This window comes from Hippoglossus stenolepis, chromosome 20 (assembly GCF_022539355.2).
Source record: "Hippoglossus stenolepis isolate QCI-W04-F060 chromosome 20, HSTE1.2, whole genome shotgun sequence".
In the NCBI taxonomy this organism is placed as follows: Eukaryota; Metazoa; Chordata; class Actinopteri; order Pleuronectiformes; family Pleuronectidae; genus Hippoglossus; species Hippoglossus stenolepis.
Genome location: NC_061502.1, coordinates 6,610,056 through 6,637,820, shown reverse-complemented (window position 1 = coordinate 6,637,820; position 27,765 = coordinate 6,610,056). Strand labels below are relative to the sequence as shown.

The window sequence follows — 27,765 nt, the reverse complement described above, 5'->3', positions numbered from 1 at the left end:
AATGAAATCAAAACAACTATTGCAACCCAGCTACCATCAAATCTGCATCTTTCACCCAAAGGTAAATAGAAACACTTATTCACAGCAGGCAGATTATTAAAGCTTTATTTAAAAGAGGTTAAGTTTTCGATCAGATTATAGCGTCTCTCCTAAAATCAATCCCTGACCTGCTAAAATAATGATACACAACAGAATATTCATAATATTTAGTTTTATTTATCACACAATTATGAAATTTATGCAGTATTTTCTCATTTAGAACACAGTAATAACTATACTTCTGTTTTTGCAACACTGTAATGGAATTTATACAAAATCTTTATATTTAAAAGAGGGTAATATAATTTATACAATTATTCCATATTTACAGTGTAGGGTTTTTTATACAATATTTTTATATTTACAGCAGAGTAAGGGAGTTTAGACACACAGACAGACAAAGACGTTTGCTTCAACGTTTGAACAGCAAATTAATTATTAGGCAGAAGCTGCAGACCAATGACTGGAGTCTTCCCAGTATAAGAACACATGGAGAGAGAAGAATAACACAGAATCAAAGACTCACCAACAGACACACACACACAGAGGGAGAGGAGTGGGAGATGAAGGAAGCGATTTCAAAGTGGAAAGATGCTGTGTGTTGACAGATGCGGGAGAGGAGCACTGTGGAGCCACTGGGAAACATCAGGCCTCATAAAGTCTCTCAAGAGATTCAGTGGCAGCAACACAACTATCAACTCATAATCACAACTTAGCGTTCAAGAACAGAGGAGGGAGAGAAGAAGAGGCAAGAGAAATGGGAGAGAGGAAGATGAGGAAAGAGGAAGAGGAGGAGAGAACTCAGGGAAAAAAGATTTAAGTCACTGAATATATTTACAGTTTTATAGCTGATCCTTTTGGGGGGGTGTTGGGGCATATTTTTCTCAAAGGTGCTGAGAGGGAAGATTTTTTAAACTTAAAAGTCAGAGGAAAGCAGTAACAGGACAGAGGAAGTAAGGGAGGAGAGGAGACAGGACAGAGGAAGTAAGGGAGGAGAGGAGACAGGGAGGAGGAAAGAGGAAGTAAGGGAGGAGAGGAGACAGGGAGGAGGAAAGAAGAAGAAAGTGAGGAGAGGAGAAAGGAAAACAAAAAGGAGACCTGACAAAGGAAGGCAGGGAAGACAGAAAGGAGGAGAAATGATGAAGGCAAAAGAAAAACTAATATTTTTAAGAAATGTGTATAAGCAATGGAATAAAAGTATATATATATATATATATATACACACATACATACACACACACAACAGCCCATGATCTGTATGTAACCTCTGTATTTGTTTTCAACACAATGACTTGAGTACTGAGTAAAAAAGGCTCAAAACTGCTCTCTGCTGGTCCCTAGTGGAGAATAAAGAAACTTCAGCCTTTAAAATCTATCACAAACGTTTCTGCCTCGGACACATTGACATGGTTAAAGAAAAATTGACTTTTATTTGATTCTGGACAGTCTTTTCTTCCACTGGTTAAATACAACGTCACAAGTAGCCACCCAGGAGCCCTGGAGTATTTTCCAGAGCAGCATTTTACAACAACTTAATCACAATTTGAAAGGTTTGGGTCATTAATCCAGGAGGAGGGGCAGTTTGTCCTAGAATGTGGTGAGTTAAGCTGAGGAGCACAGTACAGAAAAATGCCCAGAGAAAGTAACTGTGAAAATGGAGGTTTGACTATCAGGAAACTCAGAAGGAATTTATCTACCAACAATGAGAAATGTGTTTTTTAAACGTTTTTCTGCCTTGTTTAGTCTCTTTATGTGTATCTCACTCTGCTGGCAGATTCTTTTGCTAATTTGGACTTGAAATGCTTGTCTGCATTTAGCAGTGTTTGTAGTTTCTGCAGCCTCCAAACTATCCCAGAGTTGTGACCTCGAGGACGATCCAATCAGCGAGTGGGGCAGCGGAGATGAAAATTGTTCATAAAACTTTTGTCAGATGTAGGAACTGCTTCGACAGCTATGAAGCTTTGCAAGGCTTGAACCTGACAAGATCACTGCTGATTGGTTCTCCTCTACTGGTCGAGCATCTCACCCGTCAAGAGTTGCACAAGAAAAAAAATAAATTCAACCAACTGAGAAACAATCCCGTTTCCAAAAAATAAAATACAAAAATGAAGAAATAATGTATGTATTTACACAGATATTCACACATACAGAGTACACACCCATACATACATGGATCAGCACATACACACAGTGCATCTCACAATCAGCTGTTCTCAAGTCTCTACAGTTACAGATGTGGGGCTTTATTAAAAAGGACTTGTCAACTATTACAATGTGCTCTTGACCGTATACGAGCTTTCCACAGCCGCAGTGCAGAGCTATGGGAAACCACCATGGGCCGCTGCACTGGGTGTTATGGCAGTAGAGTTGGATGTTCTGCTCTCCCTGACAAGACTGCAGTGACACTCTGGGTGTACATGTTCACTGTTGCTCACAGTGTATGTACAAAAAACAAGTGAACGAAAAGCATAAGCAAATCTGAAGTCCAAGATACAAGTATATTTTTACATGATATTTCCTATGCACCATTTAATCGGTAAGCATGACCATAATTACCTCGACTCACATTCAGACTTAATGTTCAGTTCAGTCAACTCCAGACAGGACTTACCATCCACAAGGCAAGTGCAAGGCTTTCCCAACAGTTGGTTCTTCAGAACCAGTTTCCTTCATACAAACTGTAGCACATCTGTTCCACCTGGTTTTTGTCAGGGGAAAGTGAGGTGTGATATGTGAACCAGCGCTCCACCAGTCTGTTCCCATTCTGGTTGAGAGTAAAGGTTTGAAAATAATAAGACGACTCATAGATTTCCTTAGTCTCGGCTCGACATTGATCATTTAGGTTTGGATCAGGCCGAGCTTGAACTTTACTCGAGTGTAGCTTTTCTAGATAAATGTCCAGACAGATTAAGTGCTGACATTGAAACAATGCTAAAAGGGAGGTGAAAGTGTCAGATGACACACAAAATAAATTATTTCATCCAAACTACAGTCACACTGACAAACTGTCTATGTTGTATTATGAAAACACTGAGAACTTGTCATCTTGTCCCAGTCTGCAGCTACTACTGAATCTCCATCTTCACCGTGGAAACAGTCACATAGAGGAACAGTGTTTAAAGACTGAAAAACAAAAACAAATGCAGCAACACACAAATTACCTGACAGACAATATAAAAGGTGTGGTGACATAGAGTGTGAGTGTGAGTGTGTGTGTGTGTGTGTGTGAGCTGTAGAGTGTGACACTAGGCACTGTTGTGTGGTGTTTGCGGTGTCCTGTGCAACGGTTTGTTCCCTCAGAGTGAGTCCGCTCCGTTACTGGTTTTTGGACACACTCTTCATTCAAGCGCTGCGCCACTAGACCACACACCACTGCCCTGGAGACAGACCAACAAATGATACCATAAAATAAATGTATGTTAAAAAAAAAAAAAAGAAAAGAAAGAGAAACTGAACGAATTAGCATGAAACCGCGACACCTCAGAAGGTAGGGAGAGCTAGGAGGCCAGTGCTCAGACAGAGGTCAAACATTAGTAGAGTTCAAAATGTCAGAGGTTAACTCTATTTGCTCTTAACAGCTATCATTACAGAGCTGAATGTGGAATTAATTTGGTGTTAATTCATTGTTTTACAGGACCAATCATAATTCTTTAAAGATTCATTTCACTGAAACCAAATTGCCCCGAACCCATCACATACAGTTTATATATCTAGATATATATATATATCTATATCTATATATATATATATATATAGTTATTAACATATATCAGAGATTTCCAACTTCCAATCATCCCATGAAAAACACTGAACCTTTAAACTTTGGACGCAGCTGTGAACGCGAGAGCCGCACGTGGTCAGAGTTCAGAGGTTTGGTCAGTTTTGAAATAGCACTACTTTCTGTAAATGCTTTAAACTCATATTATGTTTTCCCAAGGCATTTTATACATTCATAATACTATGCGAGTGTATAACTAGGTGTGTGTGTGTGTTTGTATGGGAATACCTGCCACAAGATATAAATGATCTGCATGAAAGCAGAATAACTTTTGTTCGTGTGTGTGTTTGCATGGCTCGTCAGGGCTCTTGTCCTCATGACTGAAGCACATTTCCGTAGGAAACAATTGCACCTCATTGGCTTAACCAAGTTAGCCAATCACCAATGACGGAAGCCAGAGCCCCTGGGCCCGCCCCATCGCCGAGACAGGGTTTGGTTGGTTGGTTCGGAATGTGTGTTTGGAGACAGCGGAAAATGGGGCCATAGTCCGTTCCACTTGCGGCGTCGTCGTGGATGGAGGGGAGGGGATGTGGTTTCCGCGGTGATGAGAGTGAAGTGTCGGTAGAGTAGAGGAGGGGAGGAGTTTAAACCTCCGCTCCTTTCAAGCCAATTCGTTCCTCCTCCTGTCAGTCACTGTTTGGCTTCTTCAGGGAGAAGGCGAAGATGTTGAAGTGGTCGCTGAGCTGTTGCACCTAGAAAATAAAATAAAACAAAAAAAAAACAACTTTATTTTAATCTCATTCAAATCCAAGTGTGTGATGTCAAACATGTACCTACACAAGTCTCTCAATAAATTTGATTCACTTTAACTTCAACTCACGAAGAAAGGTTTTTTTATAAAGGAAAATAGAAAAGTGAAGTATCCTTGTGTGTGCTCTTACCACTGATACACCGTAGTGTATATGTGCTAGTATGACAGCAGCTGTCCACAGATACAGCAGTAGCGTCTCGCTGGCGACCACTCCAGTGACCGCTAACGCCACCACCAACGACATGGGCAGCAACAGCCAGCTGAGCGCCTGGCAACGTGTGTTACTCATCTGACACACAATCAGCTTACACTGCGAAATTAACACAAACATGAACACTTGAAGACGGGACTTTCATGTTATCAAAACCACAAAACATGTATCTGTGTGTGTGTGTGTGTGTGTGTGTGTGTGTGTGTGTGTGTGTGTGTGTGTGTGTGTAGCTGTATTCAGGCATGAACTTTGCACAAACTTTACATGAAACTTTCCTTTCACATATGAAGGACGCAGCAGGAGATTGTCAGGGTCACACACTGTTTAAAGCACATCAACATAGACTTTGACTTCTGCCAAAAGCTTGTGAATCTTTGTCTGTGTCTTCTACGTGCATGGCTCCTCTTTTTAGTCCTGAGATATTTGTGTTCTTCCAGTTTCACATCTGTTCTCATCATGTTAGAATCGCGCTCGCTAGGAATTTTCTGGACATTTTCCTGCAGTGTTCTCACATGGGCTCACTCTGAAATTTTCTGGACATGTTAAAAGTAGGGTTGGCGGAAAGACTTCCAGAAAATGCATGGAGTTACTGATACAGACATTTGGGTTCTATCATACAGCCCTTCTGGAAAATGTCAGGAAAATGTCCGGACTTCAGTGCATGTCTGAAAGCAGCTACTGTGTTGAAAAATCTGCAGACTCTCACCGTGACATTGGCGAATGCTGTCCCCACCATGAGGTAGTAGGTCCTGGGCTGCAGCTCAAGGATGTTGGATGGAGAAAACACCACCCAAATGGTGGACAAGATGAAGAGGAGGACAGGAGAGAGGAAGGGCAGGAAGGCTTCGTACAGGTTGCTGTGCTTCAGAGTGTTACTGCGATAAGCCCTGAAACACCACGGGGAGAAAAGAGTTCAGAGCGCTGAGTGAAGACGATTCTACAATATAATGAAACGCTGATGAAAACTGGACTTACTTCAGGACATTGTAGAGGCTCATGGGTAAGGTCACAGTGAAAGAACAAGCTGGAAATCAACAAACATTGATTAGTGTAGCTGCTTTGACAGAGTGAATGAATCTAGTTTGACCAGTCACGGCTCACCAATGATCATAAAGGTGAAAAGGTCTCTGTAGAGGAAGTGGAACAGGATTGGCTCGTACCATGTTTCCACGCCAACCACAGCGGTGACCATGTAAACAAGGGAGATGGTCTGGAAGGAGACGAGACACCAGGTCATCAGACGGCTGGAGTGTTAATGTTAATAAGAATGTTTATGTGTGTGTGTGTCTTTACCACTTGGCTGATGTCGTATCCCCAGGGCAGAAACAAGATGCCAGTGTTGTATTTCTCCCAGTGAGACAGGATGAAGGAAAACAGCACCACCCACAGGATGTAATACAGCGTGGCCACACCCACACCGCACTCACCACGTCCAAATATGGAGTAAACAGTGGCCACAAAGTAGATGCAGGCCCAGCTGTCCAGGCCGTGATCAAAAAGCTCCCCTAGTGGTGTGGAGGAGTTGGTGCGTCGCGCCTGTTTTCCATCGACACCATCTAAAACACACGGAAGAGGCACAATACACACACAACATATCCATATGAAAATTTGTATTGAAAAACATAAACAGAATTTTTTTTTTTTTACATGTCTCACATTTCCGCTAAAGCTGCGGCTCACACTCGCATAACTGCACCAAGTCTTTAAGAAACATTCACATTCCTGCTTCCCGTCACTGAATTTACTGTCACAACCTCTGATCAGTATTTAGAGCTGACGACCAACAGATCCCTCAGGACGGACGTTGATTCCAGGTCTGAACAGGGTCAATGGTTAGAATCACTGACTGGCAGCCTGTAGAATATTAGAGGACATCTACTCTTGGTATGCACGCTCTTCCACTGCAGGTATGATAAGCTCAGAGACATTCGTTAGTATTTGAATCACTGACTGAAAAGTGTAATGATTGTGGTAGAGAGTAATGCGAATGTGGCACAAATACATCAGTCTCTCGAAAAACACAACATCCTTTGAATACTGATAGTCGTCATTATGTGTTGTTGACAGCAGAGTGAAGGTGTTTCGGGTTGATACAGTACGAATGCTGCAGCATGATCATATTCCACATTCAGATAAATTCACATTTAAATTGCACATCCATTTTTTCACGTCAGAACCGTATTTTCAGATGATGATTCTGCTGATTGATCAATGTGGCATCCTGTTGACATTGGTATCTGCTTTTACTTGATGAAAGAGCTACGTGGCTTTCTCATCAACACAATCACATTTGAACAGACAACACACTCACTATCACTAAACGCAATTAAATATATATCCATGTCTCCAGGATGTTACACATACGGTAAGCCTTTACAGTTATTTTTGTAGCCTGATTGCTTTAAGCTGTGAGATCAGCCCTGGGGGCCACTGGAGAGGAAGACTTCCCCCGAGCCTCTCACACAGTCAGAGAGAGAGATACAATAACACACAGGGGTGACGGGGGTTAGGACTCACCGAGTGTATACGCCAAGAAGTTGAAGATCCCTGCAGAAACCCAGACCAAACTAGGCACGTGTACATGTGCTGCAGCTGAGACACAAATAGTGTAAGTACACATCATACCACACAGAGACACAGTATTCAACACCTAATCTCAGCTAACCATAGTCTGATCCAAACAAATGGAGTTTGAGTTAATCTGACTGAAGAATGGTCCCTAAAAATATGAATCAGCATCTTATCATGTTCTTTGCTTAAGTTTATTCTTGCACTTGTGTGTAATTTTGACACTGATGGTGATTGATCAGATTGTGCAATGGAAACGTTTTTACCAGCATTTCTGTAGAGGTCAGTGCAAAAGTCAAGTATGCGGAAGACCTACCAGAGGCAGTGAAGTCAAAGTCGTAGAAGGCCAACATGAGGAAGTTCAACACAAGAAACATAAAGCCTGTAAATGTAATGAGGTTTGGAGCCAGCGATGTCGGTAGAAACTGTGGAGGAGGAGGTGAGAAAAGACAAAAAGAGATTCAAAACAATAACTATAACAATACCACTGTCAATCTTCTCGTTGTAATAATAACAGTGTTTACATAATGAGACAGTTATTATTTGCGTCACATATTCTGGGCAGAGATGATTTCAGGAAAGGGAACATACATTTGTTACAAGTAATGTCAGGTTTCAGTCAAGCTGAGATTAATGTAAACACAATGGTTTGATACAGATAAGTAAATTAATGCATCAGTGCTTGATCGAGCTGTTTACGAGGAAAATGGAAACATTCATCGAAAAGATGATGAGTGGTTTGTGCATATGCATCAAAACAACCCACCGCCATTCTCCACAGTCCAGATCAGACATTAACGATCAGAGACGGATGTGTTCTGACACTGAGACAAAGGAGAGAGTGTGTGTGTGCAAGTGTGAATACGAATGTGTGTGTGTGTGTGTGTGTGTGTGTGTGTAAGGCTGTGTTGTTACTGTATCACAGTGGACAGCTTGGAAACCTCATTAATAATGCAGCTCGACCAGATGCCCAAACACAGATCAAGTTGAACAGGTCTTTCTCACCTTCACAACAAAGTTCCAGAAAGGGTGCATGACGTAGACGGACAGGGGATTTGAGTCCACTGCGCTGTACTGCAAAGAAACACATTCAGTAACGTAATCAGTCAGGATGTGATTATCAATCAACAAGAGTTCATCTACTTTTATCTGTTTGACTTATGATCATAAGTAAACCAGGAGTTGTAAGAAAAGGCCACATGTAACGTCTGTACTGGAGTATTTTGGTGGCCTGTCATCATGCAGGTCAAAGCAAACCCGATTCCAGTCTTTGTAACTTTATCCAGACGTGACGGACAAGTGCAAGTGCTACAGCGCAACGTCCCTGGAGTTCATACAAGGTGTGTATATGGCTGTGTTTTGAGTTAAGTTTGAATTAAATGTGCTTACTATGGAAACAATATAGCAGTCTAAACTGCAGGGCACAGATTAGCACTATAGCAAAGCACTGTTTTTTCAGCATGCACTATTAATCTTCTAATATATTCTGAGAAATTTGATTCACAGATTACAGGAAATTTGACCACACTGAAATACTTCATTAAGAAGTCTGCAAAGATTGTCAGTCATCCAGTTCATGGTTATTAAAAAAAAATTTGAATCAAGGGAACCTGAACATGCTTGATCATTTAGGTGAGACATCTTTAAATTAAGCCACCCTTGACTTAACTTTTCTTGGACTTCTTGGGAAAGTTCACTGTGAATCAACATTGTAATATCAAACAGGTTGGTCCTTAAACAAACAAAACGTTGCCAATGTGATTAATCATCACCACACAACTAGAACGACACTCCTAGAACGACAAGCCTATCCACTTTTTTTTTTTTTAAATCAAGATCTCAATTCACAATTTATGAAAAACGTCCTATAATGCAATGTTAAGGTGAGTAAAAGACAAATCTCGGATCTGCCCCTTTAATCAAATCTGCTCCTAAAATAAATGGGTTCTTCCTTGGCTGATACCCCACGCTTCCATCAAGTTTCAACGAAAATTGTTTCTGATTTTTTTTGCGTATTCCTGCCGACAGATAGATATTGAGCAATGAAAATAGAACCTCCTTGGCGGCGGTAACAAACAGCGCAGCTACAATTTCCACCCTCGTCTTGTGCAAGCATGCCTACACAAATGCCAACCACATTCATTCCTTGACAGAGACACACGTTACTCTCCTACCAAGAGAAGTGGCACTGCAGAGTGTGTGAAGTGTTGCAAAGGAAGTGAGCAGCACAGAGCTGGGTGGCAGCGTGAAAAATGCGAGAACATCAGCAGAACCATCTATAAATCTGACCATGTGCTTTACACGCGCGAGCTCGCATGCAGGCCCATGCTCGCACCTTCTGAGAAAACAAGTTCTCTTATCAAAAAGAGCTACAATCCCTTCATTCACTGTCATTTTGTCCCCCTCGACTTCTGCTTGAGGCATCGTAGCCACCACTTACAAAAAGCTATAAAGGGGAAAAGGGTCTCACATGCTGATCACCTCAGGGAAGTGGATTCCTACACTAATCAAAAGAGGTTGTATTAGAGTGAAAGCCTCAGTGATCTCAGCTTCGATGGTTCGGGGACAGAGAACATGGACAGGACAACATGTATACACATCGCGTATAGAGAACAGCCTTACATCACAACTACACCGCTTATCGCCAGGGATTCTCGCCTGTACACTCCAGGGACACAAATTGTACAGATAAACTAAAACCTGTACACTCAGCAAGGGACAATGTTTCCTCTTATCTATACTGGACTGCCTTTTGACTTCCAATGGAATAACTGCCACTCCTTTTTTTTTTCTTTCCCTGTCAGCCACTGGTTTCATGTATTACCACACTGTTGTCCCAGTAAACACTAAAAACTTCGTGGGAGTGGTAGTGCTTTTACAACACGTGTCTGTGGACACTGTAGAGTCTCTAAAAGGGATTTGAGATGTCAGTCCCTGTTTGTTGGACCTGCTTCCCATCAGTCTACTGCTTCGAGCTGTTTTACTTTCTCTTCTGTGTAATAACAGCAGAACAACACATCACTGAAGCCTTCTGTTTATAAAGGAGACAGGTGGGGGGTGTCTGAAATATGTTTTCGCAGTTGGCCTCATTTTCATATACAAACACCGGCAGGGAGAAAGGGACGTTAGCTAACTATTAGCACAGTGCGCCAAAGTCAACTGGCACGCTAAACAATAAACTTCCGGTCACCACTTTCAGAATAAACCCTCGCAGACCGAAATTAATCGATTAGAAACGTTCGATTGTTTGGTTTACTTTATTCTTCTGACTTTAAACGTATGTATGATGCTTAAAAGGCGATTTTCAAGCATCTCATCGTTACACTTTGATTAAATATCCTAGATCAGGACATTTACATAAATATTTTTAACACTCCGATGGTGCTTTTGAATAGCTGGCCCCATGTCTGAGCACCAATCAATTTATTGTTATTATACAAAGGCTAATAATAAAAAAAGATACAAATTATATATTATATGACAATTATAGCAAATAGATCTAAGACAAGCTTTAGTGAACCATTTCAACACTTTAATTTTTGAGGAAACTTGTTACTTGCATCCGGTTCGATTTTAGCTAACTTTACATACTGTTCTTTTCCTAGCAAGCGCCCTACAGATCGTGACAGCTACACACACACATGCACGCACACACGCGCACCTACACACTCACACACACACAGTCTGCTCAATGCTAGCTGCTAACATGCTACTACAGTCTTTGAATCCTACCTTGTATTTGTCGAAGCCCGCCAGCTGCTCCTGGGTGACATACTCGTAAAGAGCCATGGTGGCGCAGTGTGGCTCAACGGTGAGATGAGTGAATATCAAATCCCCAACGTTAGCTGCCGAGTCCGAGCACCATGTAGCTTTAGCCGCTGTCGTTCACGCCGGGTGCGGTGATGTCGAAACATTTCAGCCCCTCCTGCAGAGGGTGAGCGCTATGCTGACCGCGGCTCTCTACCGCCACCCCTGGCTTGGATGACCACGATCAAATATAAGAGAAAAACATGAGTGCGTTGTGTTTAATGTCCCCAAACTATTACAACTGTACTTAAATATGGCGTCTCTGGTGAAAACGAGAGAGGCTAATGTTCGTTGAGGTGTTTATTTGCATCACTCGATCACTGAGACCTGCTCTATTCACTCTATTTCTATGACGCTGCAATGCTTGACGTGTCTTTTCCCTCAAACCGGAAGTAAGACCGGTTTGCTTGTCCGTTCCAGTGCAGCTGGAGATTCGCTTGAACCGAGATCGAAACCCGCGATCAGAGTTAACGTGAGTAGTTACAGTGATTACATTTACACTGCAGGGGGCTTTTCTTTATAGTTATGTTGATGCTATGTATGTAGCATCCCCTATATTGGCTAGTTTCACCAGTGTCGGGTGTAATAGTCGGCTAGCTAGCTGGTTAGCTAGGCTAACATCACACTCATTGATTGTACATTCGTAAGAAGTGGCCGTGATTTATCAGAGTGATCTTCTACAAATTCATATGCATAAGTCAACTATTCACTCGGTCTTTGGCGTCGTGTGGTCAGAAAGTCACTTTCGCTATTCCAGATGTTCTTTTATCAAACCTACACGTCAGTGGTTGTAGATGCTTTACTGACACCACACCAAACATAATGTCACTGCCAACTACTAATATCTCTTTTATTTTTAATAGTTGAGATGCATTTTCCTCCCTTTTTCTAGTTACTAGCAGAGATCATCATGCCAACCGTTATTCTGTATTCAGTTATGATAATCTGAATCTGTGAAATGAACATCTCTGCTAGTTCATTTCACACCAGCATTACATTCATATGAACAATCATGTCTGATCCATGTATTCTCTGAAAATTAAGCAAAATGTTGATAGACACCTTATCTCACAATGTTAAAGAAGGTGTGAAATAATTCCCCGATCTGCCCTACAAAGTTCATCCCTGACCCACATCCTTCCACCAAATGGACAGGGGTGAAAACACAACCTCCTTGGCAGAGGGAATACAAATATGATTAAAAACTAACCTAACCTTGCACTTGTTACACCATGACTCTCTTTTCTCTGCAGAATGGTGACTGACGTGCAGCTCGCCATATTTGCCAACATGCTTGGCGTGTCATTATTCCTACTGGTTGTGTTGTATCACTACGTCGCAGTCAATAACCCAAAGAAGCAGGAGTAGGTTGTGCCAACATGATCGGAGATGTGAGTGCAATCCGTGTGTGTGTCCAAGATGGGTCATTTCACCACTTTCTTTGTGGTTACTACTGTCAGTCCTGCTCCACTGTGAACAAATGTCAAAGTTTAAAAGTCCCTTCTGTGGTAAAAGGTGTATTCAGCAGACTAATGATTGAAAGCAGCAGTGTGGTGTAAAACATAGAAGTAAATGTTAACATGCATGGCTCATGGAGAATTCTAGAGTTTTACCTATTCACTACATGGCTAATTTGTTGATATTAACCATGATATCTGAACATCAGTATAAATGTGGTAAAACACATGTTAATGTATTTTTGTCCCCACAGATGAGATGGGCATTGAAGCCGCCACCTTGGAAACAACATTCCACATCATCCCAGCCTCTTTCCAAGAGATGAATTTCTATGTTGTTATGGTTGCACATTTGTCTTTTTTTGTATAATAAAAATGTGTAAAGGACATTTGCCTTGTTTTTGTTGTTTTACTAAATTCCTTTAAGTTATCCTACATGTACGGTGTATTTGGAAAGTATTCAGACACCTTCACCTTTTTTCACATTTTATGCTCAAGCCATATGCTAAGATTTTGCTAAGATATAGACAAATATTTTCCCGAAATTGTTTAAATAAAATGAAAAATTTGGTTTTTCTGTTTTCCAATGTGGAGTAAAGAGTGAAGATTTAAACATTTAAACAAGGCTTCAACATAAAATATGTAAAAAATGAAGGTGCCTGGATTCTTGGAGAAAGCACAGCACATGATATATAGATTGTTATTGAATTGTGCAAAATTGAAAGCATGCGATGTTTATTTCAAGAATATTCATGCTTCAAGTTTTTAACATTGTATAATCTACATCAGGTTGCCTTATTTATCTAAAATATGTCAATATATTTATATATATATATCTTATATATCTTGCCCAATGCTCATAAAAGTATTAACCCACCTTTGGAATCTTTCATGTATCAACTTTGGACTCAAGCCTCTCCTGTTACTCTGACTTTGTGTATTTGGGGGGAAAAGAGCCTCATGTTACAGCTCTCTTGTACTTCACATTTCCTCTGGGACCTCTCTGTAGTCTGCTGCTTTCATTTGACCCTCCAGCTCCACAAGCCTCCCAGGTCCCGCTGCAGAGAAGCTTTCTCACCACATGACACGGCCCCCCCACCTGGCTCCATATGTTTTGGTGGCCTCCCCCATTAATGTCATTTTCACATAGATGCTGTGATGTAGATTGTGCAGCTGTCCCACATCTCTTCTTATTGACTGTCCTTTCTGGAGGGTGGCTGCCTGGACCGTCTAGATACATGTGTATTTTTTCATAAATGATTTGCTACATACAGCTCTACAACTCAAACTACATTTTGACGATTACTTTATAATTTGACATTTCAGTTTCTTCTCTGTCGACCAATGTGGTAAAATAAATCATGAGTGAAACAAGGTGAATTAATACCTTTTATGGGCATTGTCTTCAAACCACAAACAACTTTTGGAATCATTACATTAAATTCACACTTCACTCACACGTTTGCCTCTAAATACAGAAAGGAAATTAAAGAGGTTGTAAAGGTGACATGGTACATTTTTACTAAGTGGCTAAAATGTTACAGTATATTCATCAGTGCATAGTTATATTGGTCAGATTGCGTTTTCTTTCTTTTGGGGTGAGGAGCATAAGGAAAACACAAAATGTGAGGTACAGTGATAGTAACCGAAATGTTTTAAAGATATTTCAAGTCTATGGCTCTTGTTCAGTTTGATCGCTGAATTGGGGAAAGCGTGTGCCTTTCCCCTGCCACAACACTGATGTGGTGTCATCGAGCAAGGCACTTCAGCCTCTCCAGGAACCTGCTCATGAGTTGTACTGAGCAGCTCCTTGGTATGATTATGTTGAAGAGCATGGATGCACGCTCAGGATACTGAATATATTCAGACAAAAACAAAGTATTTCACATTAGGATGCTCCATGATAAAATGTCCTCTCCTGAAGTTCTAAATGGTTTTGATCACAATTTGGTCCAGTACACACAAAGCGCCTCCTCCTCCTCTTCTGTGCAGTTCCTAGGCTTTTCCACACAGGGTCACTGTGTCACACATGTTCACAGGCTCAGGCAGAGGCATCGCTGGAGGTTCCTCAACCTTTAAAGACATCATGCATGGTTCAGTCATTCATTTGTCTCACTAGAATGTGGTATTTTGTTCTATTTGATATAAAAGGTGCATATATGTCTGTACCTGTTTCAGTATTTCATCCACCTCAGGTGCAGTTTCTATGATAGCACTGCATGTGTAGTGTAAACTCCTGTCGGTGCTCTTCTTCATTAGGGCTTTCGAGGCCAGCTGTATGGCACCGTCTTTCCCCGATACACCTGCAGAGTGAAATCAAACATGGGCTCTTAAAAAGTCTAAAATTCAATAATCTGGATTGTGGGTTTTTAAAAGTCTTAAATATGTTAAAATGGTACATACTAGCTCTTAAATACTTTCAGGTAGGTCCAGATTATGTTAACATTGCTACTTCTGCTTAATTTTTGTTAAGATAAATGTTTTGACTTCCCTCTTTCCAGTGTGTAATCTTCACATATACACAGTTAATGTAACATGCCTTGGCTTCGGGAAAGATTAAGGCTACATACAGTCCCTGGTTGTAGTTTGTGAGTTAACGTGGCTATTAAAGGGTTGTTCTCTACTAGGTTACTTCACCTTATCTTCAATTTTGGGGACGTGGGACTCTGATATTCCCTCATATTGGTTATACTATTTTTAGAAAAGTCTTAAAGAGTCTTATTTTACTTGTTGAACCTGCAGAGACTTTTGAACATTATGAAACAATGAGAAATATCATCTGTGATGCCGAGACACTTGTATTGGGAGTCATCCGTTAATCTAGTTTAAGTGGTAAAAGTAAACAAATGGGATCAGCAGTTTAGAAAACGTAAAGTTGGAAGCCATGAAGCTAAAACAATGAGCTTCAAGACAGTACGGGACTAACAGAAATTGCAGAGTAGACTAATAACTCTTTTTGGGTTCATGACAATTTCTTTTTGCATCCATTTGATCCACTCAATAAATACTGATCAATGCACATTTTAAGTCATGTAAAAAAATCCATCTTTTCTTAGAATGTATACATGCCTGACAGCGACAGGTGCCGTTGGAGACCTGGTCTGAGCAGCTTCCAGACTTTCATGGTGGCCGACTCATCTTTTTGTCCAGGTAAGGATGCATTATTTCTAAAGGGGGTTGTTTTACTGTCGCGTGGGGGGGAAGGGACGTCAGTCGACCCCATCCTCCGAATGGCGACGCGGCTCACTTGAGGCTGCAGGTCACACCTGGGCAGGCAACAAAGAGGTTAACATTCTCACCACTCATATAAAAAAAAAAATCATTGCAAGAAGAGGGCTACTATATATTACATGCAGATGGGCAATCTCATTATCACAGATGCACTCACTTGCTGAATTTGATAGAGGACAGGATGTGATCAGGTCCCGAGTCTTTAGCAGCCTGTGACAGAAGGAGATGTTAAAGTGGGACTTTGTAAACCTGTATGTTGTATATATGATGTTATAGAAAAACATGTAATATGAGACAGTGAGGAGAATTTGCTCTGTGTGAGGGAGCCAGCTAAGTCAGCTAACCTCTTTACAGGCCTCTGTGGAATGACGAGTGACCGTTAGAGTTCGGCACCCTCTCCCCACCCGGCCAGGACGCATGGGGAAAGGCATTCTGGACAAACCCTCTGAACCGGGTCCACCAGCCTGAGAGTCTGGACAGCTGAGGCCTGTTAACCAGATGAAGGGAACATGAATAAAAGGGGGTAAAACACAACAGGGGGAAGGAGAAACAGTGGGTGGTAACTGAGTAACACCACATTCAAAGACGGACATTATTTAAGGACAAAAACGAGGAGGGAATTTAAGTATTTGAATTAAGTACAAATGTTACACATATTATTTGCATAAAAACATTTGACCTGTTTGTTGCCAAGTGCAACTCTACATGCAAGCTACTAAATAAAGATTACACACAACAGAGTGGATTGAGAGCAGAGGACTCACACAGAGGTTGCTTCACAAAAGGATAGTTTTTATTCCAGAGGTTAAACAGAGAGGCGATAAAGGACAGCAGCACATTCAAGAAGGTGATACACAGACAAACACTTATGTCTGGTATAGAAGGTTAGCACCACATTGAAGGAAAAAAACAACATTCTCATTGGAGGAGTGTAAAGCAGAAAGACCGAGATGAGAACGTGATGATGCATACAGTGCGTTTTCTCCATTTGTGTTATTCTGGGTGAAGGTATTTAAGCTTTAAAGCTTTAACAAGTGGGAAACAGGACATCAGAGTTCACAGTGAGAAAGCAGAATAAAACTACAGTGCACTCATGTTGCAGGGCACTCGTCTGAACTGAAAGCGCCTTGTACATAGCTCCCACTGCTGAATGAAGTGGGCATACAGAGAAGTCATCAACGTAGTGATATCAAAAGGAGTGAGACATTAATGTTGCCAAAGCACAAAATGACAATCACATTTTCAGAGGGTTGTTTTCACTTCTAACATGTTCTCAAAGTGGCTTCTCTTTCAACTCTTTTCATCTATAGCTGCTTTCAGACCTGCACCGATGTCCGGACATTTTGCTGAAATTGTCCAAAGGGGCTGTATGTGAGAATGCTAATGTCCGAGTCAGCTGCTAAGGACATTTTCTGGAACGTTTTAACTTCCGGTCCCTCAGTAAAATGGCCGCAAAATGTCTGAGACCGTGTGAGAATAAGGCAGGAAAATGTCAGGAAAAATCACAGCCAGCGAGCGGGCATGTTGATGATGTTGCTCATACGAGATGGACGCAAAACTGGAAGAATACAAATATCTCTGGATAAAAATTTTTTACGTAGAAGACGCCAACGAAGACTTGGAAAGACGATGAGATTTGAGAGCTTTTCAGGGCCGGTGTTGATGTGCTGTAAACAAAAACAAGATTTTTACTTTGGAATTTAAGTCCTGCTTCCTGCATGCTCTATGCGTGACATTTTCATGCTGTTGTGAATGCATCTGACATCGGCACAATCTCCTGCTGTATTTTTCACGTGAAGGCAAATGTTCTGATCCAATTTTCTGGACATTTTCTGGAGCTCACAGTTTACGTAAGAGAGCATAGTGCTGCTCATATTCAAAGTCTTAAATATGCCAATTTAACTTAATATCCAATGATTAATTGCAGTTGTATTTTATTTAACACGGTTTAGGCCTGACTACTGGAAATACCACTGAATTATAAGTTTTTTATTTTTCCTTTCGCGTTGCAGGTTTTCTGGTTAAACTGGATGCGCACAGCCTCCTAAATCTACTGTTTACAACAGAACAAGGCACACCATGACAACAATGCTGGAACAGACAATAGCTACAGCGAGGCGAGGCCAAATATTCGAAAAAAACTATTTTGATCCTATCAGTCAATGGTCTGGTTACTCAGCTGCTAGTGAAACCTCTCCACATCACAGACATCCCACCTCTGTATCTTCAGAGCACCTAAAATGGCTGGTCCTAACAACACAGACCATCATCAAGTAGTTGAATAACAGCACACTAAACTGGATTACAGACAAATTACCATAATTCCAAGATTTTTCTTTTGAGTCTTACATATCGACCAAGACAACGAGATCACTTCTCACCTCTGCTAACCACAAAATATATTCACTTTGACCATCGACAGCTCACTACACACCTGTCAAATCCAATTTACACAAATAAAACACACAGATGCGTTTGAATAAATAATGATCGGCTCTATGAAACAAGTAATAAAATGTAAGACTCTACTCTTTATTTACACTGAAAACAATATTGGAATCTTATTAGAAAATTCTTAACACTTGCCAGCTTTGACTGAGCCGCACAGTTAGAACAAACAAATAGTATTAAATGATATTGCTTGTCGGCAGCTGCATGACGAATCCAACCCTTCTTTTTTTACAACACCTTGGTTCCACCATCCATGCAGATTTTAAGCCAGTGATGGTCCACATGAGGATTCTGGCTGTAGGCTACTCTGTGAATATCATGATGTCAGGACCAAGACTGGGCCGACACTGGAATGATACAGGTTTCATAACATTTCATCACAGAAATGAGGCTCTAATTTGCACACAAACATGAAACAAGAGGCCTTTTAAATGTGATTTTCAGTCACAAGAAATTTAAATATTTACAACAGAATGTTAAGTTCAACTGAGAACTCACTCACAGTGTAACTAAGGCTTTGTTCAGACCTGGTATTGACACATGGCATTAAATTAATAGCCCTTTAAAATGCATCCTGAATGCAAATAAACATGGATGCCATTCGTATTTGTCATGACCAAATTATATATTTTTTACCCGGTCTGAATTTGCAGATGTGTGTGTGTGTGTGTGTTGGCACAGGCCAGAAAGAGAGAGAGAGAGCGAGCAGGGTCAGGACAGACCTGATTGGTGGCTCTGCTAGGAAGAGAGATTTTACCAATTTAAGTAAAGTATCAGTCATTATGTGGCGGGCAGAGTTGATATTGTGGCCACAAACAATTCAACATAAGGACAGTGTAGAGGGTCAGAGGCCATGAGCTGAGTAAGTGGTCCTTCATATGTGGACCAGGGCGCATTTGACCACCACTGACTGTTGTGATCGGATCACTCCAGACAGATGTGAATACCAGGTCTGAACAGTTTCTATGACTTGACGATGTGATCGGCCTGCGACTTGCACCTTTTTTTTTCTTTTTTACATATAATCACCACAGAGTGAAATACAAAGACACTGAGAAAAGAAACAATGGATCAGAAAGTGTTTAAAACGATTTTACGGAGACAGAGGGCACACAATGTTCTGCAAACCCTGTTTCTTAAAATTAAATAAAACCAATAAATTATAAATTATAATAAAGTGCAACATGGCGAAAGTAATTCATGTTGTAGCTTATAATGAGCAACTGTGAAAGAGAGAATATTTAAAAACAATTTCCCAAATGTCATCACAGTAACATGGTAATTCCTCTTAGGTTATTAGTTAACAGACTGAAAAAGAGACTTACTCAATGTAATGTAATGTAATCCATCAGTATAATATTCATAATATTAATGTATAATGTACTGATAATATCTACTGTATATCGGGTGTGCAAGGGCACAATGGAAAACATGAGCCAAAGCAACTGCCTCTCTTTGCTACACATTCACACTGACGGGTCTGAAACCACTAACTCCACAGAACTATGTCACAGGGGTGTGTGTTACACAATGCTCGATTTAAGGTCGATAACGAAAGGAAAAAACAATTCAGTCATAAATTTGACACTCGCATTCTCTATTGTCTTCATTATCTGAAGGTGCTAATACTGCAGATATGTGTAATACTGCAGATATGTGTAATGATGCGAAGGAGAAAAAAATATACCATATCAGAGGAAAAGGTGAGAAGAGCTAGCACCAATGATGTTTCAGTCACACAATTACACACACATTCAGACACACACACACAACAGGGATTTGCACTTGTTTAGCCTCCAATGAGCACCAGGCAGGTGCAGGTTTCTGGAAAGACAGATATAAATTAACGCACCTCTTATCTGTTACTCGAAGCAATTTTAAAGAGCTTACACTCACTCAAGTCTGCACACACAAACACATTCACACACACACACAGACGCAGGCACCCACAGGGTTAGATTCAGTCCTGGGTTGGCCCATTTGGAGTGTTGCTGGCTGGCGGCAGGCTCTGACGGAGCAGGGGGCTCAGTTTGGAGAGCAGCCCTGGGCGGGGCAGAGCCTGCAGGGAGGGGAGCAAGGTGGAGAGGCTGGGGGGCTGGAGGGAGTACAGACCTGTCATAGTGACGGAGGCCGGGAGGGGACAGGAGCCCGCCGCACACACTGAGGAAGATGAGGAGGAGGAGGAGGAAGGGGGTGAGTTAGGGGGGCGTGAGGGTGCGTGGCTGTTGCTGGGAGACCGTAGGATGGAGCGGTGGTGGGGGGGACGTCTCTTCTCCTGAGGCTTAGTTTCTACAGAGAGGGAGACACATAACGTACACAGGCTCTAAGACATGCGAGGATTGTCTGGCACGCAAACTTAAAAAGAGCCGTGAACTAAGGCACAGCAGATATTATAATGCTCCGGGGGAGCAAAGTGACGGGATATAGTTAGAATACATGTGTGTTACAGAAAAATTTAACTTTCTCCAACCACACACTCAATTTGGTGCTGGTGACAAAGACCAGGGCTCATTAAAATGTAAATCTAACATTGGAAGGGACAACATACATGCACAAGCAGCAGCAAGGGGGGGGTCACGCCCAGGTCATGCTGATATTACAAGCCAGAAACATCCAGAACAGGGATCCATTATTTCACGCTTTGGATATAAAAAAATCTGCCTCGCAAATTTAACATCACTGTTATTGTAAACCTGAAACTGTCACAGACACTGACACATCAATCTGGCATCCTAGAAGAACCACACTAGCAACCACCAATAGCTATTTACATAAATAATAGTAAAGAGAGATATCAAATGATAGAATATAAGATGTTGAGAGAATAAAAGAGTGGAGTGGAGCAACACCCAGGGAAAGGTGATATGAAACGGCCACCACTAAGAGAGCTGAGAGATCAGCTTACCTCTGACTGGCCCGAGTGTCTTGTTGCCTCCACGTCCGCTTGTGTGCGTGCTGTTGTGCTGCGAGTGAGTTCGGGGTGGAGGGCAGCCAAAAGTAAAGCTCGGGGAGTTGTGCATCTTGGGGGAGGGCGTCTGGCTGCTGCTACTCTGGCTGTTGCAGCGAACGCGGCTGAGGGTGTTCTCTGATGCTGAGCCAGACAGACAGCTGCCAGGAAAAATTTAAAAAACGACACAAAAGTCAATCAAATGTTTTACTTGTTTTACATGAAAAAGAACTGAAACTCACTTGTTGAAACTCTTTGGCGGGGAAGCCTTGCTGCCGTTGTGGTGTATTCTTGTTGGGGGGTGGGCGTGGCTGTGTGTGTTCAGGCCTTTGGTGTTGCGGACGTGCTTGAGGATCCAGGCTCGGAGATTTGTCAGGCAGCTGTGCTCTGACAGAACCAGCCGCGGCCAAGGGTTAGACTCAACCATGTCCAGGGCTGAGATGGCTACGGCACGCCCCACCTGGTGCACAGCATCACTTGAGTTAACGTAAGAATTGCCTTCTCTTATAATAAGTATTGTTTGCAATAAACAACTGACAGGGAGTCAGTAGTTTAGGATGCACTGCATTAAAAAGTTGTTCATTCTTGCACCCTCCCAAAAACTACAATCCTGTCTGAATGAGATGAGGTACTTGTGCAACAATCTACTCTCGTCTCCGAGTCCTTACCTGTTCAAATATTTCCGGAGTGTATTTTGGGGGAAATGATGGAGGTGGGGGCGGGGTTGCCCGTCCGTTGTCATGGCAGGCAGGTGGGATGGTGTTCATGGTTTTTCCCGTGTTATAGTTGCACTCCAAAGTGTAGCTGTTGACAAGCCGACAACAGAAACATGAGGAACTACACAGCTGTTGTTTTCTGCAATTATTTAATTTAAGCCTGAGCCATGTAAACTGTGAACATACAGTATGTATATATAGATCCAAGACTAACAAAGGAACAATTACTCTTCCCGGCTTTTCTCAAAACGTTTGAATCTTCAAAGCCCATTAGAGTTTTGTATATAGATGAAAAACTGTTATATCGGAAGTGACTACACCGTACAACCACTGTTTACGTGCTGTGTATCTGTTAAAGTCTCACCTGTGAAGCAGCCCTATGGCCTTGTGCATGGCCACCCGCCCGCTGCCTTCTTTAGACTGCCCATCTCTCTTGTCCCGAGCGTACATGTTCTTCTCCGAGAAGTTACAACCAAGGAATTCAAAGTGAGCAGAGTTCACAGCAATCAGCCTCGGGTACAGCATGTTCTCTACCTGCAGACAGAAAGAATATAACTTAATATCATTTAATATGAATCCAAAAAGATTCCAAGAGAATGGTTAGATTGAATAAATAAATCATCTTTAACCTGCTGGCTCTCATCAGGAAGGCTGTTCCCATACATGAAACATCCACGTTTGGAGGCATGGCCATGTAAGTCCACATAATATGCCACACCTCCCTCCTGGGGTGGAACCGATTCCTGCTCCTCCACCAGGGGGACTGTTTCTTCTGCAGTAACAGAGGCTACAGTGTCTGGGGAGCTTGATGAGCTTTTCGGCTCTTCTTTCCCCATCTCCGTGTTCACCCAGACGTTTTCCTCCGTCACCATGGGAACTTCCGGCTGCGCAGGATTTGCATCTTTCTCAGCAACTCGTTGGTTCAAGCTGATTTCAGGAGCGGTGGGGGGAGGGGCAGGGTGTTGATTGGAGGGTTTGGTGTTGAGGGGAGCGGTGTGTGTGTTTGTAACGTTGTTGTTGTGCGTGCTGCACTGTGTTTTGTGCAAGCGGTTGTGTGTGTGGTGGTGGAGCAACAGTGTTTTGGCTGCGTAGATGGATGGGTGCAGCTCAGGGATGGGGTTCAGGTATTGTCTGTTCAAGTTCACTCCTCTGGAATCAGTCCTGCACAACAGAGACGGAACGTTTTTTCATTAAAAAAAACAGGCCTTTCTAACATTGATGACTGAACACAGCAGAAGCCCTTCTACACGTTTTTCCTGTGTAAATCAGCATCAGTTAGTGCTGAGCTATTCTGGTATACTTATAACATGCTGGTGTTTGTTTGAAGAGCAGATGGTACAGGTGCTATTTTTAGATACACATCATTCCAGGGGTTTGGTGATCAAAAGAAGAAGCAGAATCCCTTCATACCTAAAACCTGATAACCTGCAACTGCTGAAATGACAAACATGTCTCATTCAACCAGGCTCTTCTGACACCCTTATGACCAACAGTGCATTTACGTACTCACTGTGGAACCGGGTTACAGATTCTTAAACATCATATATAAGAGAAAACGATGCAGTTGTAGTGTCACCAAGCCACCGTGCTACAAGCTACACAAACTTTACAAGAAACAAAAAGTGGATCATGAGTTAAATGCAAATCATGTGATCACAAAACAAATAATTTAAATTGCGCTTATCTGACAGAGTCAACATTCTTACCTGTAGTGTCCGCGGACAACCCCGTCTGGGTTGAGCATGGGAATGAGCTTGAACACAAACATGCTCCGAAGTGCATGAGCACGTGGGTCGTCTCTTCGTAGGATAAAGTTCAAGAAACCGTTAAACACAAAGGATGAGGGAGTCTCCCCTGGGTGCACCCGACTGCTGAGGAAAAACACCTACAGGCACACAAAAATACCAATGATCAGCTTCATCACTTTGACGTTATTGGGTGATTCCACATCAGCCTCAGGCTACATCGATACCAATTTTTAAAACAGCATTTTAAAATGAAAACAGTCTCCAACCACATGAGTGTTTTAGCTCCATGACAGTAGTAATCCCCATCCACAGTAACACACCTGAAAGTGCATACAACAAGACCATTCACGTACACTGGGAGCAATGTAAGCAGGAAGCAGATTTTCATTTCTGCAGCTGGTTTCTTAGTTGCAAAAAATACCACCAACAAGAAAAAGCTAAGGTGAAAAATAAGAGCAGGTACTTCTTTTCTTGGACTGACAAGGTGGAAGTGGTAGTAAGTGTTGGAAACATTTTGCATTCACCACTGGTAATCAGGAAGCGAATGTGGGTGATTTTCATCATTTCAAAATGTTTCAGTTTTTGCCTGTCTATACTACAAATGCAGCCCCAGAGTTTTCAAACTAAAACAGGGCCCAAAGATTTTCCAAACTTCTCCATTTTAGGCACTTGACAATTCTGGAGTAATGTGGATGGCACATGTAAACATAGCAACTGTGATGCTTTAAAACTATAATATATTAGGGTGGCTGCAGCCTGAGTCTTCAGTGTAAAATCATCAAAGCCATAAAAGGTGTAATATTACAGCAAAGAATACAGTTTGTATGTATAACTGAGTGATACCCTTTTGTTGGGGAAGCGATGTGGTCTTGGAGTGTTGGTGTCGGGAAACAGCTTCGGCAGACGGGGTTCTCGCTCCTCCTGCATCCCGCTGCAGTTGGTCACAGTGAGCAGGTCCACCCTGTTGCCATCTAGAGAGTGGCACAGCAACTCCCGATGATAATACACACTGGCCGGTGCACTGGCAGAGGGAACAGGCAAGGTGAGAGATTGCAAGGGAGTGAACGATGGTAGAAAAGAGACAGGCGCAAAAAACAGCCAATAAGTCATTGGTCATTTTACTAAAAAAACAGTATGAAAGGTCAGGTACTGCTTGTATTATAGGGGTGAGTTGTAATCGTTGTACCTGCTTGGATTGAGATGAGCAGCATTGGGGTGGCTCGCATCCAACTGCTGCAGCATCTCCTGACACTCAGTGTAGGAGAATGGAAAGCAGAAGGAGAAGTAGGTGGTTGCCCCTCGCACCTCTGACAGCCGGTGAGTGAATGAGAGGATGAACTGGTTATCTAGAATCTGGAAAGTGACAGAAGAAAGGAGGAGGAGAGATATTATTAGAAAGATAATTGTAGCTAGTCAAAAAGTCAGACTGACGACACTCTGCCTCAATGGCTCCTGGTGCCCACATCCTCTGCCTGACAGCCTCTGAGTGCGTTTGTGTGTGTATGCGTGTGTGTGTGCGTTTGTGTACCTCTGATGTGGGTCTTTCTCGGATCCTTTCCCACCGGTTCTTGCCAGGTAAAGTGCGTACAAGAGGAGTCATGCCCTGGCTGTAGAGCTTCCTCTGGTTGTTCATGTTCATCACATTGATCTTCAGTATCTTCCCAGGTGCTGTGCCACGCAAGCTGAAGTAGAACCATGATCTGAAACACAAACAGGAAGCACTATGTATATATAGTATATTTATCACTAATAAAAATACTAGTATAGCCAACAAACACCATATCTAATGTACAAAATCAAAATTAAAGGAAGAAGGCTTACATTTTTTAAGATGGTTTTTTTTACAATGAAAACTTCCTGCACTGCAGTAAATCAAATGTGCAAAGTTGTGTTTGTTGTTTTTCAAAAGTCTTGGTATAATATCGGCTAATTTGCTTTTTCACAGTCTAGTTTCTCTGAGTGGAGAAGGAACTGAGTAGACAGGTTGACAACTCTTTATGTTTAATGTAGACAATGACCCCAAATGTATGAAAGTCAGGTAAAAATTTCACAATTTGGCAAGTGGATGCTAGCAGTTGCTAGTCGCAGCCATACACAGAACATATCCATGTTGCTTGCTGCTCCTTGTGTCTTAGAGATTTGCGAACTTTGGTTGATGCTGGACAGTATTGACCAAATCATCACAATAATCAACTAGCCATTGGGAATTCGACCTATGTGTACCATTTCATCCCTGATTTCATGTAATGCAGTATAATGGTTGTGTTTACAAATACGTGGTACAAAAGCAGAAGATTTGTTACCTGTTTCCATTCTCATGTTCTGTGCCGGCGCAGTCTGGCTGCGTCCACACATTGAACTCGTAATCAGGGCAAAGGGTTGATCCTGAGGGTGCGCTCCCACTGGAAGTCGTGTCAGAGGCAGGGCTGGAGCTGCCCTTCTCCACTTTCTCCACACGTGCCAGGTTCCCTGAGTCAAACTTGGAGCTGAACACGATGTTACCAATGCGAGTCTCCATGGTTCTGACCCTTCAGCCTCTTTCTTTTTTTTCTCCCCTCAGGTTCTTTGCGGTGGGCCGGTCACAGGCCTCACACAGACAGCCTGTCAAGGAATCAGAAACATACAAATGTATCATTTACACTGTGATAAATGGTTCCAACAAACACAGAAAACTCTTTAGTCTGAGAAGGAGCAACCTTGTATTACAATGACACAGATGAATGCTGTTTATCTATGTCAGTAATGACCTGAGTGTTTGTATACTAATGAGTGACCTCCCACATCATTAAAAGATCCACCAGGAGTTACCTGTGTTGACGAGACCAGCACGCGGCTCCTTCTGATGGACACGTCAGGCTGGGGTCTGAGTGAAACAGAGGTCACAGAAATCAAGGTGAGGTAAATATTGAAGATAATGTTGTTTACTTCTTCTTCTCATTATTATGATATCAATAAACTGAGATAATGACTTACAACAATGCAGATATTTGAATTCACATTACGGTCAACTCTGAACTACAGATAGAGAAGATACAGTAGAGGCACCAAGCCCGAGGAAGCTTCAGTCTAACTAGTATGATCAGAGATAAATAGATGTCATGTAGACGTAGGAGACACAGACACTGGCTTCGTTGCCAAGTCAACACACAACAGCGATCCCCTGAGGCCTTTGACGAAACTACACGCATTGTCAAAACTAAACAATATCCTTCACATTGACGCCACACTATCTGCAGGACCCATTCATCCACCGAACCCCTGCCTCAGAGGAAGTGATGCATGGCTGCTGAACACGTATGAGAGCATGACTGCACCTGTGACATCCTGAAGGATAAAATAATGGCTGCTGTCTGCTTTGAACAACAGCTGACCGACATATGCAGCACAGTCAACGGGGAGGGAAGTGGGGGGGGGGCTACAAGGCGATACACTCAACTAACACTGTTAAAATAACAACATGCAAGCTAATGTTTAGCACTGTATCCACCCCCCAGTGTTCATTATCCTTCCACTGAGTCTTAGACAGAGCTAATGACGTTAGCTTCCGTCTCTAAGCTACTGAGGCTAACTTAGCTACCGAGCTAGCAGCCGTTGGTCGAAACGAGTCTTTGCCACAAATGCACGTTTCGTCTTAGTCAACGTGTTCAGCAGCACGAATGTGTTTACGTGATTATTTACCAGCCTCGGTGGATTATTTTCCATCAGTGTCCATTTTTTGTTTTCAGCGTCCTGTTCAACCCTGGATTCATCGCTCTGTGCGCTGCGTTCAGGTTCCTCTGGAGAAACGAAGGCTGCCTGGAGATGTCCTCTCCTCTCCCGCAGTGTCGCTACAGTTCCTCTCACGCGCTCTGGCTCGGTTCTTGGAGGCAACTTCTGATTCATTCGAGCAAATTGCACGTGTGCAAAATATCAGTTGTCTAGAAAAAACGGAACTGAGTTTATTTTCTGTGAGATTGCCAATCTCTTCACAACTTCTGCACGTTGTTTAACCGTTTCAGTTATCACCTGCAACTTATCAATATAAGGTAAGGTAAGGTAAGGTAAGATAAGATAAGGGGAGG

At 42.2% G+C, this 27,765-nt stretch overlaps 3 protein-coding genes across 5 annotated transcripts; 1 reads left to right on the top strand and 2 right to left on the bottom strand.

The window, feature by feature from the left end:
- Positions 1–1,444: 1,444 nt before the first annotated feature.
- Positions 1,445–11,313, bottom strand: selenoi (selenoprotein I). Its single transcript, XM_035143564.2, has 10 exons — positions 11,080–11,313; positions 8,353–8,421; positions 7,664–7,772; positions 7,297–7,371; positions 6,073–6,335; positions 5,881–5,989; positions 5,755–5,803; positions 5,486–5,666; positions 4,699–4,878; positions 1,445–4,509 (listed from the first exon to the last, which is right to left on the bottom strand). The coding sequence occupies exons 1-10, from the start codon at positions 11,134–11,136 to the stop codon at positions 4,402–4,404; spliced, it is 1,200 nt and encodes a 399-aa protein (XP_034999455.1). The 5' UTR covers positions 11,137–11,313; the 3' UTR covers positions 1,445–4,401.
- Positions 11,314–11,622: 309 nt separating this feature from the next.
- On the top strand, positions 11,623–13,000 carry ost4 (oligosaccharyltransferase complex subunit 4 (non-catalytic)). The gene is made up of 3 exons (XM_035143565.1): positions 11,623–11,626; positions 12,408–12,545; positions 12,866–13,000. The coding sequence occupies exon 2, from the start codon at positions 12,409–12,411 to the stop codon at positions 12,520–12,522; it is 114 nt and encodes a 37-aa protein (XP_034999456.1). The 5' UTR covers positions 11,623–11,626; position 12,408; the 3' UTR covers positions 12,523–12,545; positions 12,866–13,000.
- Positions 13,001–13,987: 987 nt separating this feature from the next.
- Positions 13,988–27,524, bottom strand: agbl5 (AGBL carboxypeptidase 5). Of its 3 annotated transcripts, XM_035143558.2 has the most exons (18): positions 27,383–27,524; positions 26,513–26,567; positions 26,008–26,305; positions 25,233–25,404; positions 24,891–25,057; positions 24,548–24,725; positions 23,663–23,841; positions 22,586–23,117; positions 22,321–22,490; positions 21,909–22,044; positions 21,483–21,700; positions 21,199–21,401; positions 20,406–20,582; positions 16,187–16,329; positions 16,000–16,052; positions 15,681–15,877; positions 14,781–14,914; positions 13,988–14,684 (listed from the first exon to the last, which is right to left on the bottom strand). In XM_035143558.2, exons 3-18 carry the CDS (start codon positions 26,220–26,222, stop codon positions 14,607–14,609), a joined length of 2,952 nt encoding a protein of 983 aa, XP_034999449.2. In that variant the 5' UTR covers positions 26,223–26,305; positions 26,513–26,567; positions 27,383–27,524; the 3' UTR covers positions 13,988–14,606. The 3 variants fall into 3 exon arrangements, with proteins under 3 accessions (XP_034999449.2, XP_034999450.2, XP_034999451.2); XM_035143559.2 differs by lacking the exon at positions 20,406–20,582; XM_035143560.2 differs by lacking the exons at positions 13,988–14,684; positions 14,781–14,914; positions 15,681–15,877; positions 16,000–16,052 and having other exon boundaries at positions 16,192–16,329; positions 20,244–20,582.
- Positions 27,525–27,765: the final 241 nt, after the last annotated feature.